Genomic DNA, 16,768 nt, shown 5'->3' with positions numbered 1-16,768 from the left:
CATCTGACAGAGCACCTAATAAATGGATTATTAGCATTTTAAATACGCCCCAGAAAACCCGAACAGAGCGCCGCGGTTATTTATTTATTTATTTAAAAATTCTTCATCCTCCTCGTGTTAAACGCGAGCATTTATTTCCCAGTTTACTGAGCATAAGGACATTCGAATAAAAAAATAAAAAAAGCTATTCTGGGAGCTCTGTTACGCAGATTATGCACGTTACATTTATATGACGGTGGCTGCACTGCGCTGGTTTATAGTAGGCCTACTTTACAGAGGTTTGCTCTTTTTTCGTTAATTATCGCAGTGGGACCGTCACCGTAAACGCTGCACCCTGGTCACGTGACGACGCCATGGCCAGCGCGTTACACCAGCGACTCCGCGCCCGTGCAGGTGGGGCCCTCCTCGCGTGCTGAAGGCCTTAACGGCGCGTTAAACCGGCGACTCTCAGCCCGGTTTTTTTCCGCCTCCAGCGCCGCAGACCCGCCAGGCCGGCGGGGTTTCAGTTACGGCCGTCTTTCAGGCTTTCCAGCGGACAGCGCTTGATGGACGAGCGCAACACAGTGGGACAGGTCGGTCCAGTACAGATGGCTCTGGAAAAAACCCATTAGGATCCAAGGCTTTTGTTTCCAAGAGTTTTATGATTAAGACCGTCTAATGCACAGTATGAGCTGTAATTTGACAAATGATAGAACTAAAAAGAACACAATTTTTTGAGAATATTTTTTACATATTTAAAGAAAATGTCACGAGTCAAATGTCTTGTATTTTTTTTTTATAGAAAATGATACTTTCATTTCGAATTTGTTAACTTTTATTACTGAAAGTTAGTGTGATGGTCTTTTTCATTCGTGCACCTCGGAAACGTAGCACACCTTTTAGCACGTTTCCCTAATGAAATTTCCTCTGCGAAGTGGTTTTGTGTTGCTAATTACACGCGCAGCTCGGGTTTAGCGCGACCTCCAGCAGCAGCGTGTGAGCGCACGCCGCACGTTTGCGCTGTGCGCGCGCCTGGGCACGTGAGCGTGCGATTGTGTCCGCGCGTGTGACGGCGTGTGCGCGCGCGCACGGTAGCAGGCGGCTCCCGCTTGGTGCCGAGCGGCGCTGTCCGTGCCACTCTCACCCTATTAGTATGGAAATGAGGTTGGTGTGACAGGTGGCCTTACAACCAACACAATTAACTTCCTCCATTAGGCAATGCCCTGACAAAACAGATGCAGGGCCGAGAAGAGTACAAAAACACGGCCCTGGAGGGGGGGTGGGGGGCGTCGCACACAACGCCCCACACACTCCCACCCCTCCATTAATTGGGCGGAGCAGCAGGATTTGTCAATAGCCCCCAAATTACAAGCCACCCCACCACAAGGAGGTAAAATGAGAAATGTAAGACATTGCATGTTTTCTCCATCTCATTCCAACCATCCATAGTTTTAGGGATCCAAACACAATTGAGGATACCGCTTAACTCATTTTCCTTCTGCTCTCTCTCTCTCTTTCTCTTACTCCCTCTTTCTTGCTCTCTTTTAGACAGCTCTCGGAGGGATCCATTTATTTATGCAAATGAATCATTTCTTTGAAACATTTTCAGCACACAAAAAAGGGACGGTTGTGCTTTGACAAGAACAGCCGACGAATGATCAGAGTAAAAACCCAAATTACTGGGAGTTCTTATTAGGGGCCAGTTAGTGATTCATTTATGGGTGAGATTCAAACGGCCTGCACTGTGAATGAATTGGCAAGGCTTGTTTTTTTGTTTTTTGCATGTTTTTTGTTTACGTACACCTTAATCTGTTTTTATTTATTTACCAGGGGGCCATATGAGAGGGCCGTGGCTGTCTGGGAGCGTATCTGAGCACGAGTACGCCGCAGATGCCGGGAGATAAAAAGGAAAGAAACGGTGACTTGGGGAATACGCCAAGCGGCGCCGGTGAATGGGAAGCACTCCACCGACTCAGAAACATTTTGGTGAGAGAAATGAGACCCAGGCTGCATATGGACCCAAATGTTTGGGCCCGTTATGGCTGCGCATAAAAGATCAGAATAAGGTTACGATCCAGAACCAACTGGTCTGTTCTGTTGTATGCCAGCATGGAGACCACGGGTGATTCGTCAGTTTTTATGTGTATACAAGATGTTTCTCAGACAGATATGAAGTCTGTCCCTCCATCTTCCAACTACTCATGGAACACAAGGTTGTAGGCAAACATAGCACCATCACTCTGAAGTTGATTAATGATCTGTCCTTAAAATGTCCAGTAGCTGCTCTGTCCTAGATGAATAATTATTAATGACAAATCCTGAATGTTTGAACGTGTTCTTTAAGCTTTAGTCAAGACAGAGGTCTCCTGATGTTCTCCTTGACAGTGGGTGTGATCTGAGGTTTATCTTTGTAAAACTCTGAGGTCCTTCCAGGACCCGGGGCGTCCCAGCACGTCGGGGTCTGCTCTGTTGGGCACGGCCGGCTTCCTACACATCCCACCGTGGCGGTAATTGGATAAGTATTAGTTTACCTTTGCACATCCCCTGCCTCCCTGCTCCAGGAGCTGAGTGTTAATGAGGTGTAGCGACACGACAGGGGCGGGGGGTCCCAGGGGGGCGCCTGAGAGCTGGGAGGCGCTCTCCCCCTCCACTGCGAGGGCTTCATTAGTCCTAATGACGACATGATTCTGGCTAATGGTACACATGGCAGACGCCATCGAGAGTAAAGTGATTGACAGGGAAACGCAGGGTTCGCACCCCGATCACCTCGCCTTCCCGTGATGCCCCACACCATGGACACGCTATAGCCAGTAACTGGGAATACGCTGCTCAGTCTGGTCTAGTGTTTACTTCAATCTTTATATCTCTCAAAGTCAGTGCCCCAGTTACTATTGGTTTGAATCCCACCTGTGCTCCGTGCGTGTGGAGTTTGCATGATCTTCTCGTGTTGCACAGACTAATGTGTTTGACTTTCACATTGAGATTTCATGGTTTTAAAAAGTGCATAATCAGTTTTATTTAAAAGGACCGATTATATAAACACCAATTAACAGCTTTATTTCTGTGTTTTTGGGGCGGGGCTTGTTTGTCGATGGCGTTTTTGTCCCAAATAATTTATGTTCAGCTACAAATGATGCGGGAATCTCCATTTTTCATGGGGCCAGAATGGAAAGCGGGCAGAAGGTCAGGGACAACCCAGCCCCCATGTCTGACCTCTGCTGGACACTCAGTGGCCCCCAGAAGTTTTACGAGAAAGTGGGGGTGGGATCTTAGATCTGGAAGGCTGTGGGAGGCTCCTCGACAGGCCGTAAACCCCTAAAACCATTTGTGTCCCCCCCCCTCTCTGTCAGGACATGGCTGGCTGTGAATCACCGTCCATGTTAGAGTTTTATATAGCGGGGGGTGGGGGGGTCTCTCCTTTGTGTGCCACATCCACCCAGTGTCTTTGTTTCGGTTCGGACTGGGTGGGGTATTCGGGGGAGACCATGATGGCGTCCCCCTTGTCCCCCCCCACTCCTACCGAACCCCCCCCCTTTGCATTAGACAGGCTCCCACAGATTAGTGCCCACAGTGGATGGTCACTGCTGTGCAGATGAGGGCACATCGATGGTAAAGAGGGCAGCCGGGCACTCGGTTAGCAGGTGAGAGCGAGGGATGGTGAGAGAGAGAGAGAGAAACAGAGGGAGCAGACGAGGGGAGAGGTTGAAGGCAGGACAGTCCACAGAGACACTTTGATTGCAAATGTTCTTTTGACAGGATCAAGAGTGTTTCTCCATCCCCCCCCATCCAACAGCCCGCTGGAACATCTGCATCTCCATTGGCTCTTTACCTCCCAGCTTGCGGATGTGGTTAATGTGTGATTAATGAAACAACCTCTCGCGGATTGACCCACACAATGGCTGCCGGGTGTCCCACCGGCCACCGGGGCGGCGCTAGAAAGACCAGGCCGGCCCGCCTTACATGTAACCCCATTCAGGCACAATGTGCCCCCACCTCTCTGTGGCTTATCTGCCCGGCTTACATCTTAATCTCCCCTCCCTGGGAGCCCCCCCACCCCACCCAAACCTTCATTTTCTGGTCATGTGAGCCCATTGGGAGGGGGCGAGGCAGACACCGAGCGACAAACAAAGCCGAACGAGGCTGGCAGACTGAGTCTTGGACTGAGCGGGGGGCCGCGGGGGCAGCCGATTGTCCCGGCTGAAAGGGGCACTTAGAACAAGGCGGTTAGGGGCTGTTGCTCCAGCAGACTGACGGTTTTTAGCCCCGGAGGCGAAAGCGAACCGCAGCTAGAGGGTCCCAGTGCGGGGAAGCAGAGGCTGATGAGGGGGCGGCCCCAAACGGTGAGGTCGCTGTATTCGCCAGTGCAGCCCGACGCTAGGAACACGGGGTCTGAAGTGTAGGGGGTAGCTCACCCAGAAGTGAAGCTGGTGCCACAATCCCAAACACCAAATGTGTCCCTGATGCTGAAGAGCGAGATTCTAAGCATGTGAGAGGAATCGTGTTCATGATGTGTCTGACACCTTAGATACCCAATGATAAGGGGACAGCATCAGAAGCTGGAACCAATCCCAGGCAGGAGCGCAGCACGTACAGGATGCCAGTCCACCAAGGGCACACACACACACAGACACACACACACACACACATAATATTACACTACAGGGAATTTAAAGACACCAATTAGCCCAACTGCGTGTGTCTTTGGACTGCTGGAAGAGACTGGAATACCCAGAGGAACCCCATAGAACATCAGGAGAACAAACGGAAACGGAACCTCAAACCCTAACACTGGAGGTGTCAGGCGACAGTGCATCTCACTGAGCCATCGAACTACCCTTGGATGAAACCCATCAGCAGCCATTTATATTTTATTTAACAAACCAACTTATACAAGTATACAGTCTCATCTGCATTTACAGGGAAATATGTATTCAAAAAAAAAAAAAACAGATTTTCTTTGTGACTTTCTGGAAGAATTTTTGGAAGCGTATTTTCCACACTGAAAACCTTTTAAATGGGTGCTAATTGGGGGAACTTGAAATGGAAAGTTAGGGTGTCTTTGAAAATGAAATTCTGTCTGTCGCTTCAGAGAGTCTGACAGGGTGAAACTGTTCTGAAGTTGGATGATTTAAAACAAACAGTACGAAAGTGCATATTTGGGATTGAGAAAACTCACTTTGTTTTACCTAATTAATGCAAATGTATCCTTTAAACAAAACCACACTTAAAAATATTAATTAGGGCCTATGTATTCATATGTAGATCCTACTTGTGTGCTGTCTAATTAGTGAGTCCTAATCGTCTGATCATTGCAAAGTTCAATATTTCAAATCTTAAACGGTGTTCATTGCACAATCATTTTGACTGCAGGGCCAGTTTGTTGTTTATTTTGAGAGCGCACAAGTTCTAAAATCGTGCTTTTAAAAAGTTTTTAAGCTTAGAAAGAGAGTAGCATGAAGACAACTGAAAGATGCATCAATACACCCTCCTGCAGGTACACACCCAACCCCCTGCAGGTACACACCCAACCCCCTGCAGGTACACAAAGAGCCCCCTGCAGGTACACACCCAACCCCCTGCAGGTACACACCCAACCCCCTGCAGATACACACCCAGCCCCCTGCAGGTACACACCCAACCCCCTGCAGGTACACAAAGAGCCCCCTGCAGGTACACACCCAACCCCCTGCAGGTACACACCCAACCCCCTGCAGATACACACCCAGCCTCCTGCAGGTACACACCCAACCCCCTGCAGGTACACACCCAACCCCCTGCAGGTACACACCCAACCCCCTGCAGGTACACAAAGAGCCCCCTGCAGGTACACAAAGAGCCCCCTGCAGGTACACAAAGAGCCCCCTGCAGGTACACACCCAACCCCCTGCAGGTACACAAAGAGCCCCCTGCAGGTACACACCCAACCCCCTGCAGGTACACACCCAGCCCCCTGCAGGTACACACCCAGCCCCCTTGCAGGTACACACCCAGCCCCCTGCAGGTACACACCCAGCCCCCTGCAGGTACACACCCAGCCCCCTGCAGGTACACACCCAGCCCCCTGCAGGTACACAAAGAGCCCCCTGCAGGTACACACCCAGCCCCCTTGCAGGTACACACCCAGCCCCCTTGCAGGTACACACCCAGCCCCCTGCAGGTACACACCCAGCCCCCTTGCAGGTACACACCCAGCCCCCTGCAGGTACACACCCAGCCCCCTGCAGGTACACACCCAGCCCCTTGCAGGTACACACCCAGCCCGCTGCAGATACACACCCAGCCCCCTGCAGGTACACACCCAGCCCCCTTGCAGGTACACACCCAGCCCCCTTGCAGGTACACACCCAGCCCCCTTGCAGGTACACACCCAGCCCCCTGCAGGTACACACCCAGCCCCCTTGCAGGTACACACCCAGCCCCCTGCAGGTACACACCCAGCCCCCTGCAGGTACACACCCAGCCCCCTGCAGGTACACACCGAGCCCCCTGCAGGTACACACCCAGCCCCCTGCAGGTACACACCCAGCCCCCTGCAGGTACACAAAGAGCCCCCTGCAGGTACACACCCAGCCCCCTTGCAGGTACACACCCAGCCCCCTTGCAGGTACACACCCAGCCCCCTTGCAGGTACACACCCAGCCCCCTTGCAGGTACACACCCAGCCCCCTTGCAGGTACACACCCAGCCCGCTGCAGGTACACACCCAGCCCCCTTGCAGGTACACACCCAGCCCCCTTGCAGGTACACACCCAGCCCCCTGCAGGTACACACCCAGCCCCCTTGCAGGTACACACCCAGCCCCCTGCAGGTACACACCCAGCCCCCTTGCAGGTACACACCCAGCCCCCTGCAGGTACACACCCAGCCCCCTGCAGGTACACACCCAGCCCCCTGCAGGTACACACCGAGCCCCCTGCAGGTACACACCCAGCCCCCTGCAGGTACACACCCAGCCCCCTGCAGGTACACAAAGAGCCCCCTGCAGGTACACACCCAGCCCCCTTGCAGGTACACACCCAGCCCCCTGCAGGTACACACCCAGCCCCCTGCAGGTACACACCCAGCCCCCTGCAGGTACACACCCAGCCCCCTTGCAGGTACACACCCAGCCCCCTTGCAGGTACACACCCAGCCCCCTTGCAGGTACACACCCAGCCCCCTGCAGGTACACACTGAGCCTCCTGCAGATACACACCCAGCCCCCTGCAGGTACACACTGAGCCTTCTGACATCAGTCTGCTGTCCTTTTACATCTGGTATGTCTGACACTCTTCTTATCCTGCATTACCAGTAGGTGCTGTTTTCAGCATCATACCACTTAAAATGTTGCTTTCCCCACTCATTTTACACACTTTTAACATGATCCGTTATCTGTCTTATGTCCACGTTTTTTTTTTTTTTATTTCAACGAGTTAATAAACAGCAGATTGACACCAGAAACGCCGTTTCCATGGCGATCTCATCCCACATTCCACTATACATTCTGGCAGGTCATTGACCTTGACGCCCGTAGAAGCACACAGCCCCTATTGTTTATCTGCTGGACTGGTGTTATTCGTCCCAGTGATGCTCGACTGTCTGGTCCCATTAATGAAGGAGCAGATCTGGACAAAGGCTGGCTTGCTCCTTACATGCTGATTATCCCCAGTCCAGCGCCTCTTTAGCCCAGGTCGGGCTCCCCGGCTCACAGGAGCTCATCGGCCACCCTGGGGGCAGTGAAAGCCTCTTTATGGGGCTGGTAACTGCATTGTGCTCACGCTGAAAAGGTTTCGGAGTGGGTGCGAACGGGACGGTACACGTCGGACCGCCCACGCCAGAGCACGCCGCCCGGTTACGTACAGGCCCTCAACCCTGCGGCTTTCTCTCTTAAAGGCCGGGCACATGACTGGGGCTTCATTATGAATGTCTTACGAGAGCAGAGATGCTGTAAAGTTGGATGATGACGAGGGCCCTCAAGTGACAGGGGCCCTCAAAAATTTGGAACATAATTGGATTGGTTTGGGTTGGGGGCCCAATATGATATTATTTCCTGGGGCCCAAAGTGTGTAACAGCGTCCCTGTATGGGAGAAATAGCATGAAGCGTTTGTTATCATGCAGTTTAGCTTCAAAGCAGAACATCCACTGACTAAGTAATGGTAATTAACATACACGCACCGAACAATGGCTTTTCTCTAAGAACTGGGTTATGTGTATTATTAGTCATCTCAGCCATAATAACAAAAAAGTTAAGCGACAGTACCATGCTTAAACATGCCTTTAAGAATGACCAATTGGCACATGCCTTTAAGAGGTGTCCGTGTGTGTGCGTGCCGCTCACTCGGTAACAGTAGGGGCAGATTCCATCGTAATAGTTTCTGCCGTTTGCTGCGATGCAGCATCCCCTCCCTCTGGCTTGTCGGGCCGAACGCATTGCCGTGCCGAGCCAAGCGGGTTCACTTTCGTTTAGGCGATAATTGCAATTAGCGGCGTTTTGGACGGCGCCGGGCGCGGGCCACTCCGTCCGAGGCGTCTCCGTCACGTAGCGCGTCTAGCAGCTCCACCACGTGCCAAAACGCAGGAAGCGTGCGTGCGATTTGGCATGTGCGCGGGCATTGTGTGATTCACTGCGAGCGGAGACGGAGGTCCTCTGGGGCACGGCGGATATTAACAACACTCGGCTCTTCTGTCGCCGCCCGCAAGGCGGGTCGGGGCCCTTTCTCCGGCAGAGACCCGTGGCGAACGACGACAGCTCTTCAACGAGTAAAACTTTGCCAGAGTGCTACCTTAATGGTCAGGCTTGGGATTTACTTCCAGAGACACCTGATTGGCTGATTGACCCTCGAGCAGCTGCAGGTGGATGCTGCAGCTGTACTTCCTGTGCTTTTAGCTGAGCGCGTGCAGGGAAGCCCTTGGGCCCCTCGGCATCTGGGTCCCCCAAGCGCCGAGCTCTTCTCGCACCGCAGTGGCTGCCACAGTTAGCGTGAGGCTAACTAGCCAGGACTGGATGCCATGGCTCAAGCACTCAATGGGGATGTTCTGCTCAATTGGCTCACGCCAACCTCAGCTGAGTGTCTCCTCAACGGCGGATTGGTGGGGGCCACTTAAGCCTCTGTTGGGCTTAAATCTGAGGTGTCACTTAACTCCCTGGAATCAGCACATATCCCGTCATTTGTCACCGTCTCTCATTTTTTACACTTGACAGCCTCCATAGATCTCCAGTCCCTCATCATGTCAGACATGCTTTTCAAAGATTTAAAGATCTGTATGGACAGATAAACCGATTCACTCCAACCTTTGGAGCTTTATGAACTTGGTGTCCATATGCTTGTTCGTCATCAACCTTCAGAAGGAGTTTTCTCTGGACTCGCCCGGGAGAATTTGGGTGAAGGGGCGACCATGGGGGACAGGGACAGGAAGAAAGGAGAGGCTGGAGGCCGCTTAATGAATTCAGCACATTAAGGGGCTACCTGCTGTGACACTCTCCCGGAGAGCGAATAAATAAAATTTAAAAATGCAGTTCCCAGTTTCGCAGAACGTCCTGTCGACTGTGGACCGCGGATTGGCATGCAGGGGCCCGTGGGGTGACTACCCTGCCCCAAGCCGTTTTGGGGTAGGTGAAGGATCCCCCTCCTCTTGCCCTAAACCCCCCTCCCCTCGAACTCTGCCCACCCGACAGGACAATACGACCCCCCCACCTCCCTGGCCCTTGGAACGAGTCCCTCTCCCCTGTGTCCCTCACACTGAGACATTTTTCCACATTGCTCGGATTAGGAACACTTTCACTTAGATCTATGTGTGTCGCCCCGCGGACAATGAGTCGCTTGGGGACGGGATTAGTAGGATTAAAGGGGATTCACATATGTCCAGTTCAAGCAATTGGTATTCAAAGCTTTACACTTTCAAATGCCACCAAGAGAGCAGAGACGAGGAGAACCTTCCTTTGAGTTCCTGCACCTTTATGGGGGGGGCCTCCTTTTTGGTCCAAACAATGCTTTTCTGGATACACATTCTCACTTTCGGGAGGGGGGGGGGGCAGGGGGTGGTTACTGCTGTGAGACACCAAGAGGAATATTAGAATCAGTTTTTTTTTAGTTATGAGGGACATAAAGGATTTTTTTTTGCGAACAGGATTTATTACATACTCATTTTATTTATTTGCAAAATAAAGCCTGGAGACTTCATATTCACACATAATATAGTGACAGGATAGACATTGAAACAATCCGAGTGGTTTAACATCAGCCACCTGGGCGGCTGCTCTCTGGTTTTGTGTCAGCAGCTTGAGAAGTTGAGGGCGAATGACCGATGTCTGACAGAATCCTTTCAACCCTATTAAAACATTCACTTGATGTAATATGCCTGGAGCACTCTTGGCAATGGGGAAAAAACTTCAAATGAACTTTTGGCGTTTCGTGTTTAGAAGAAAACTATAAATTAATATATGTCCAGAACGTAGTAAGCACAGAGGTCACCGTTTTTGAAAACTTCCTTAATTGTTCAACTTTCCGAAGAACAAAGTCACATTTCATCTATTTTAAATTACAGAATAAATACATTTCAAGATTAAACTCTTTGCTTAAACATTTACACATCCAGCTAAATACAGGAGAAAAAACACACGCGATAGAAACATTGATTTCATGGAGACACTGACTGTCATATGGAAAGGCAGCTAGATACTGCAGCAGATGACATATCGCCACATTCTGGTATCTCCGTTAGAGAAAAGCCGCTTGGTTTCAGTTTGGACGTGTAGCATTAGTACAGTCACGGCGCGCCCGCACGTCGCTTTATCGTTGTTAAATGGTCTTTTACAGCATAAGTTTTCACAGCGATTCTCTGAGTCGGTTTCATGTAACACTGCAAAAGTACCTGCGCATTTTCCGGTCGGCACGATTGTATCTTACTGTCAAAAGCTGCATGTCGTGAAGGGGAACTTAACAACAATTTTACCTTAAATATTTTATATGAATATTGAGCAAGTTCTGGGAAACAATTAAATATTTTGTGTTAACGATGGCGGTACGGAGACGTGTGTAATTCAGTCGAAAAAAGTCTTAAATGTATTCAGTCGGTGGTTTCAGTACTGCCCTTTGCCTGCAGTGCGGAGCAGGTTTTAAGATGGTGAAAAACCTCACTAATGATTCTTAGCTATAGGGTTGCGTTTCATATCGTTAGTTTGCTAGCTTGAATTTGTGATCTAATTTTAAAAGTGATGGAAAACAGAAACTTAATGAAATCGAATGATAAATCATATGAATCAATTGGACAACATAATCGACTGAACACCACAGTATGATACTGGCAAGAAATCAAACGGGTTGCTTAAGCAGATATGTTATGGCGGGTCGCATCGTACAAAGTCAGGGGGTGGCCAGAACTCGACGTAAGCAGAAGCTCCTCACCGAAAGTTAACTAAACGCCGCTTTGACTGAATGAAAGAGTTACTTTGTTACGCCTGGGTTTTGCCTGTCTGTCATTCGTGGCTTTTAAACACCATGCAATGACCGCTCGTTACTCTTTAGACACAGAAGCAGCTGTAAATGGGGTTTCCGAGAGTGATCTGCCGCCGGCGTTTTCCGTGCGTAAATTACAGCCCTACTCCCTCCGCCTGACGGAACGGGGCCAGGGCGCCCCTCACGTCTCTCCTCCGCCGTTGCTGAGATTTGCAGTAACGCCTATTTTAATCAAAAGACTAAAGATGTAGATCTATTACGTTTGCCCTTTGTTAAGGCAGCTTTTTGCGGTAAACTGCGGGATTACTGGTACTCGCCACCGTAAACATTCACACCTGAACAGAAGTACAGTTACATAAGCAGTGGAATGAGAAAGGAATATTTGCAGGGGGAAAGGCGAATTTTCGGTCTCTCGTCACTGAGTTGCTGACATTAAAGCTTCGATAAAGCGAATCTTGTAATCGTATGTATATATATTTTAGTTGTGGTGAGGAATAAAAGTAAATAGTACTGATACATTGAACTGCTTGAAGTAGCCTATTATAAGCATTAACCCACTTGTCTGGCAATGATCTCAATCGCATAATAATAGATACATTTATTATTATTATATGCATACTTTAATAATAAATTGGCAGGACTTAAGCCTCTAAAATCCACCGATGCTTCTTGAACAGTTTTATTAAAATATGAATTTTAAACTTGGCCCGTTATGGTGGGTTATTCATTTTAGTTGCGTGACTAACGGCTTAAGGTCATGAAAAATATTATAGTTATGTAACCTAGATAATACAGTGCTTTGAGACATATAACATCAACTTTGCTTTATTTTTTTTTATAGACGGCATAACATGCGCATGATCATTAGGGGAAACGACAAATACAGAAATATTAGAAGTTAAATAAAACGCTGCCGTTTAATAAAACTCCCAGAAATATATAAATGGTTGCATCAAGCCCCGTAGACCCGATTAGAACTTGATACTGAATTTAATTTAAGCTGTTACGGGGCCCACTTGGATAAATTTGAAATGTCAAATACCGTCTTGCGACATAACTATTTCATGAAATTAAACGTGAGATCATCTGGCGGGGCCTGTAGAATCGTAGCCTATACGTATTTAACCGGACCCTTTGGGAAACAGTTTTGTTTAATTCTTTAGAAGTACCATGAGTGTTACTTGTATTTGTAAAGCCAGGTCGCCTATACGGTTATTCCCTCATACCTTCTGTCAGCCCCTATACTCATGTTTACAGGTTATGAGTTTGGCGGAAAATGAATTTCTAAATAGAAAGAAACATTTTGCATTTGTTACTCTGTATGCGTTCTTTTGGTGTTTATTTAATTAATAAGCTATTCACTTATTGAAGAGCTCGGCCACTAAGCCAAAGCAAATCGCCTTATGTAACACTTACACTTGATATTTGGCCCAGCTTGTAATTAACAGTAGCCTATTTCTGTCGTTATCTCTTCTTAAATGTGAAAAATTTTGATGTAGAATTGTGCGCCCTGTTGATATGATAACTACTATCTTTGCAAAGAATACATTATGACGTTGAAACTGTTTACTTAACCATGGGTTGCTTAACAAATGATATTTAGAATTTCAAATATGATTGCATTAACAAAAGTGACTATATAGCCTACCGGAACAGCGGTTCTACACTGATGTACACAGCGCTGCACTGTTAAGATAACGCATAGATAAACTCGGATTGTAACGTAATTAAATTCTAACACGATCTGCCAATTGTCGTACACTTCCATTTAAGTTAAACCCCGCTGTTTTCTGGGTAGAGTGGTAATACTCTTTACGTAACCTACTGTACACTTAGCGTAAATTCGCAGTTAAAGCTTTCACAAACTTAACACGAATTGCGCGCTCAGAACAGAAGCGTCCTTCACATAGTTACCACGTACTACACCTTTTTTCGGTCACAAGGCGCGAATATTGCTTTCCCTCTGTTTTATCAAAAAAATAAACATTCCGGATATGATACCAACCAAAAAAAAAAAACGAAATTTATGTGTTTGATATACATGTATGCAGTGTCGCCTGAACAAGTAAAAATGTTCACAGAAAAAGATGCATTTCTATTAAAGTAAAAACAATTTAAAAAATTAGCTACATGTCAACATTTCACAAGCAGCTTTTCGTCGCCTGATATTAGTCTGTACCGATTCAACACGAATTCTCCGTAGAAGAGTCAAATGTATGAACTATACCCAATATTATTACTAGAAAGTACACGGGTGTTCTCAAGTTGCCTTGGTTTCAGATGATCCATGACTGAAGTGTCCCCCTACGGTGGCTTTACAATGAATATGAATAGATGCTCCTTGGTCAATAGGACAGTCAAAGCACACCGCCCGGTATAATGGGGACGTCATCCTAACAAGGCCATTATGAATGGGAGTGCTCCTTTTGTTTCTCTACTCTCAAGCAGCTCTATAAATACTGGGATCCTCTGTCACCTCAGCGCAGAGTGAGACGTGCACCCAGGAGATAAAAGTAAACAAGGCGCGCCAGCCAGCGAACGGAGCGTCACATCATATTACACCCCTCAGAAGGCGAGGAGGGAGAACCGGCAGCAAAATCAGGTGATCAAGTAAGAGGGACTTAAAAAACAGAGGCAGAAGCAGAGAGAGAGAAGCGACCTCCTACCCAGCCCAACTAATAAAATGAATTCGGATTCCAGCTCCAGCAGAGCCTCCTCACCCGACATGGATGGGATGTATCTCAGAGACCATCACCTACAAGACGGCCGGCTCAGTTCAGTGTCCTCCACCCAGAACGAGCTCTTGCAGAAGATGTCCAGCGAGCACCTCTCCAGGAACGGGGATAAAACGCCGGGAGGCAGCAAATACAAACTGAAGAAGCAGGTCACCGAGCAAGAGATACAGCAGTTGCGGCTGAAAATCAACGGACGGGAGCGTAAGAGGATGCACGACTTGAACCTGGCAATGGACGGTCTCCGAGAGGTGATGCCGTACGCGCACGGCCCGTCTGTCAGAAAGCTGTCCAAAATCGCCACTCTCCTCCTGGCGAGAAATTACATACTGATGCTCACAAGCTCCTTGGACGAGATGAAGCGGCTGGTCGGAGAGATTTACGGCGGGCACCACTCCGCCTTCCACTGCGGCTCGGTTGGTCATTCTGGAAGTCATGCGGGCCACGCCGCAAACCCGACCCACCAAGTGCACCCACTTCTCGGAAGCGCACTGTCCTCCACGACGCCGTCCACCCTCTCTTCCACATTACCCGGACTTACTTCGATCAGAGCCCCTCATTCCCTGCTGAAGACTACCCCTACCCCTCCTCTTCAGCTCGGGAGCGGCTTCCAGCACTGGGCTGGTCTGCCCTGCCCTTGTACCATTTGCCAGGTCCCGCCACCTCCTCACATTCCCTTAACTTCTACCGGCTTGACAAGACTTTCAGTCGAGAACAAGGACGTAATGAAATAAATTCAGTTCGATGCACATAAACTGAGTAAAAATGTGCCGTCAATTTCATTGTTCTCGATGAAGATGTTCATATGAACGAAGCAAAAACGTCATGCATGCACGCAATTCACTGATTTTTAAATTTGTCTGTATATTTGTTTTCCATACGAAATCTACATGTTTTTTCCTTGTAACAAGGATTTGGTCATTTCCAGGTAACTGTATTGCTGACTATGTAGCGTCTAAAGACCTGCACTACAAGATGTACTGTAAATATATATTTTTTAAATCATCTTAGACACGTTCACCAGAGCACAACAAGCTGTCTGAGAAGGACGATCTGAGTTTTTGTTAGCATTGTTGTTGTTTTAGCTGTATACAACACAAGACGTATTTGGGGTTGAAATGTGCATGCCGCATCATTTGGTAACAGGAAAACTTTTCGCAAGTAAAAAAAAAACGCACAACGCTCCTTGTAACAAGGGCTGTGATATAGCGTTTCAAATACAAATGAAATAAGATGATTTATTTCCATGTATAAATATACATATATATAGTTCGAGATAATAGAGTGAAATTATATCGTTTCTTCGGTGTTTGGTTCAATACTGATAATAGTTTTATTCTAGCCGAGTGACGTTATCCAGTGTCAATTCACATTATCATCCGGACAGTTGTAGCATGGATTCTGTGATCAGAACAGTTGCGAAGCATGTTTGTTTTGTTGGAAAGATTTTGTTATGCGCAGAGATAACCCTGTGTCTTTATTTTTGTACATTCTTGATGATTATTGATATATTTATTATTGCCCAGTATTCCTGGATGAAATTTCAACCAAACTGTTATAATAAAAAGAAAATTCAAATGTTCTTTATTGTAACGTGTCATCCGTATCATATCTGCCGTGGTTTTAGGCTGCTGGCCTTAACCCACCAATTTCATAATTCGGTTTTCTAGCTCCACCAAGAGTCAGCAAAGTGGGACGCTCCTGTTCTGAGCGCGACTGTGGGACAAAGCAAACCAATTTACAACGCCGGTCTTTTGCAGGGAGCGCCACAAGCCTTTTGGTTATTTCAGAAACAGAAACACCTGCAGCTTCTTAAATAGTGATAAAATACGTACTTTCTGGATGAAAAAACGTTCTGCGTGATCTCCTCTGAGACCTGCTTCGCCAAAGTTACCCTCCGCACAAAAAGTTAGTTCCAGGTAGAGTACAATTATTATTAGTGCGCACTTAATATTAGTGGGAAAAAATAAGTATACTGTAGAATTGAATTATTTTTAATACAGGGAAACAAGAATATTTTTCTATTAATATACTGGAATTCAATTCCCAGTAATAAATGTGAACTTAATTTCTCTTTCGTGGCACGCATAAACCCTGCTCGTGACGATGTGTACACAACATGTAGAAACTACATGTAAAATACATGTATCTGTTAACGATGCAGTCAAATAAACCTTTACACGACGGACACATAGCTGGGATGGATGCGAGAATACTGGCCTCCTTACCAGGAAACTTTCAGGCAGTTAGTAAAAATCCGAAGCTGTAGCAGAAGCAGATGGTTGCATTATTATTTTGTTCATTATGTATCACATTTGAATGCTAGTTTATGAGAAACAACATGTTAAGTCAAAGCCTTGACTTTTTAAAAAAGAATGCCAATTAACCGAGAGGGCGGTAAATCCCAATATTTACTACAAGTATGCGTTCACATTATTATTATTATTATTATTATTATTATTATTATTATTATTATTATTATATAAATCCATCCATTTTCTATAACTGCTTGTCCCATTCCGGGTCGCGGGGGGTCCGGAGCCTATCCCGGAGACTGCGGGCGGAAGCCAGGGTGCCACCCCATCGCAGGGCACTCACACACGCACCCCCTATTATTATTA

General features: G+C 47.7%; 1 protein-coding gene across 5 annotated transcripts; it reads left to right on the top strand.

Annotated features, from left to right (window-relative positions):
• The first annotated feature begins 350 nt into the window (after nucleotides 1-350).
• olig3 (oligodendrocyte transcription factor 3) lies at nucleotides 351-15,729 on the top strand. Of its 5 annotated transcripts, XM_023799798.2 has the most exons (4): nucleotides 351-572; nucleotides 1,810-1,965; nucleotides 13,861-14,017; nucleotides 14,116-15,729. In XM_023799798.2, the coding sequence occupies exon 4, from the start codon at nucleotides 14,141-14,143 to the stop codon at nucleotides 14,879-14,881; it is 741 nt and encodes a 246-aa protein (XP_023655566.1). In that variant the 5' UTR covers nucleotides 351-572; nucleotides 1,810-1,965; nucleotides 13,861-14,017; nucleotides 14,116-14,140; the 3' UTR covers nucleotides 14,882-15,729. The 5 variants fall into 5 exon arrangements, with proteins under 5 accessions (XP_023655566.1, XP_072565485.1, XP_023655564.1 ...); XM_072709384.1 differs by having other exon boundaries at nucleotides 351-393; nucleotides 13,861-15,729; XM_023799796.2 differs by having other exon boundaries at nucleotides 13,864-15,729.
• The last annotated feature ends 1,039 nt before the right edge of the window (nucleotides 15,730-16,768 follow it).

Source organism: Paramormyrops kingsleyae, chromosome 3 (genome assembly GCF_048594095.1).
Source record: "Paramormyrops kingsleyae isolate MSU_618 chromosome 3, PKINGS_0.4, whole genome shotgun sequence".
Taxonomy (NCBI): Eukaryota; Metazoa; Chordata; class Actinopteri; order Osteoglossiformes; family Mormyridae; genus Paramormyrops; species Paramormyrops kingsleyae.
Note: the sequence above shows the minus strand (reverse complement) of the source record. Positions and strands in the feature narration are given on the sequence as shown.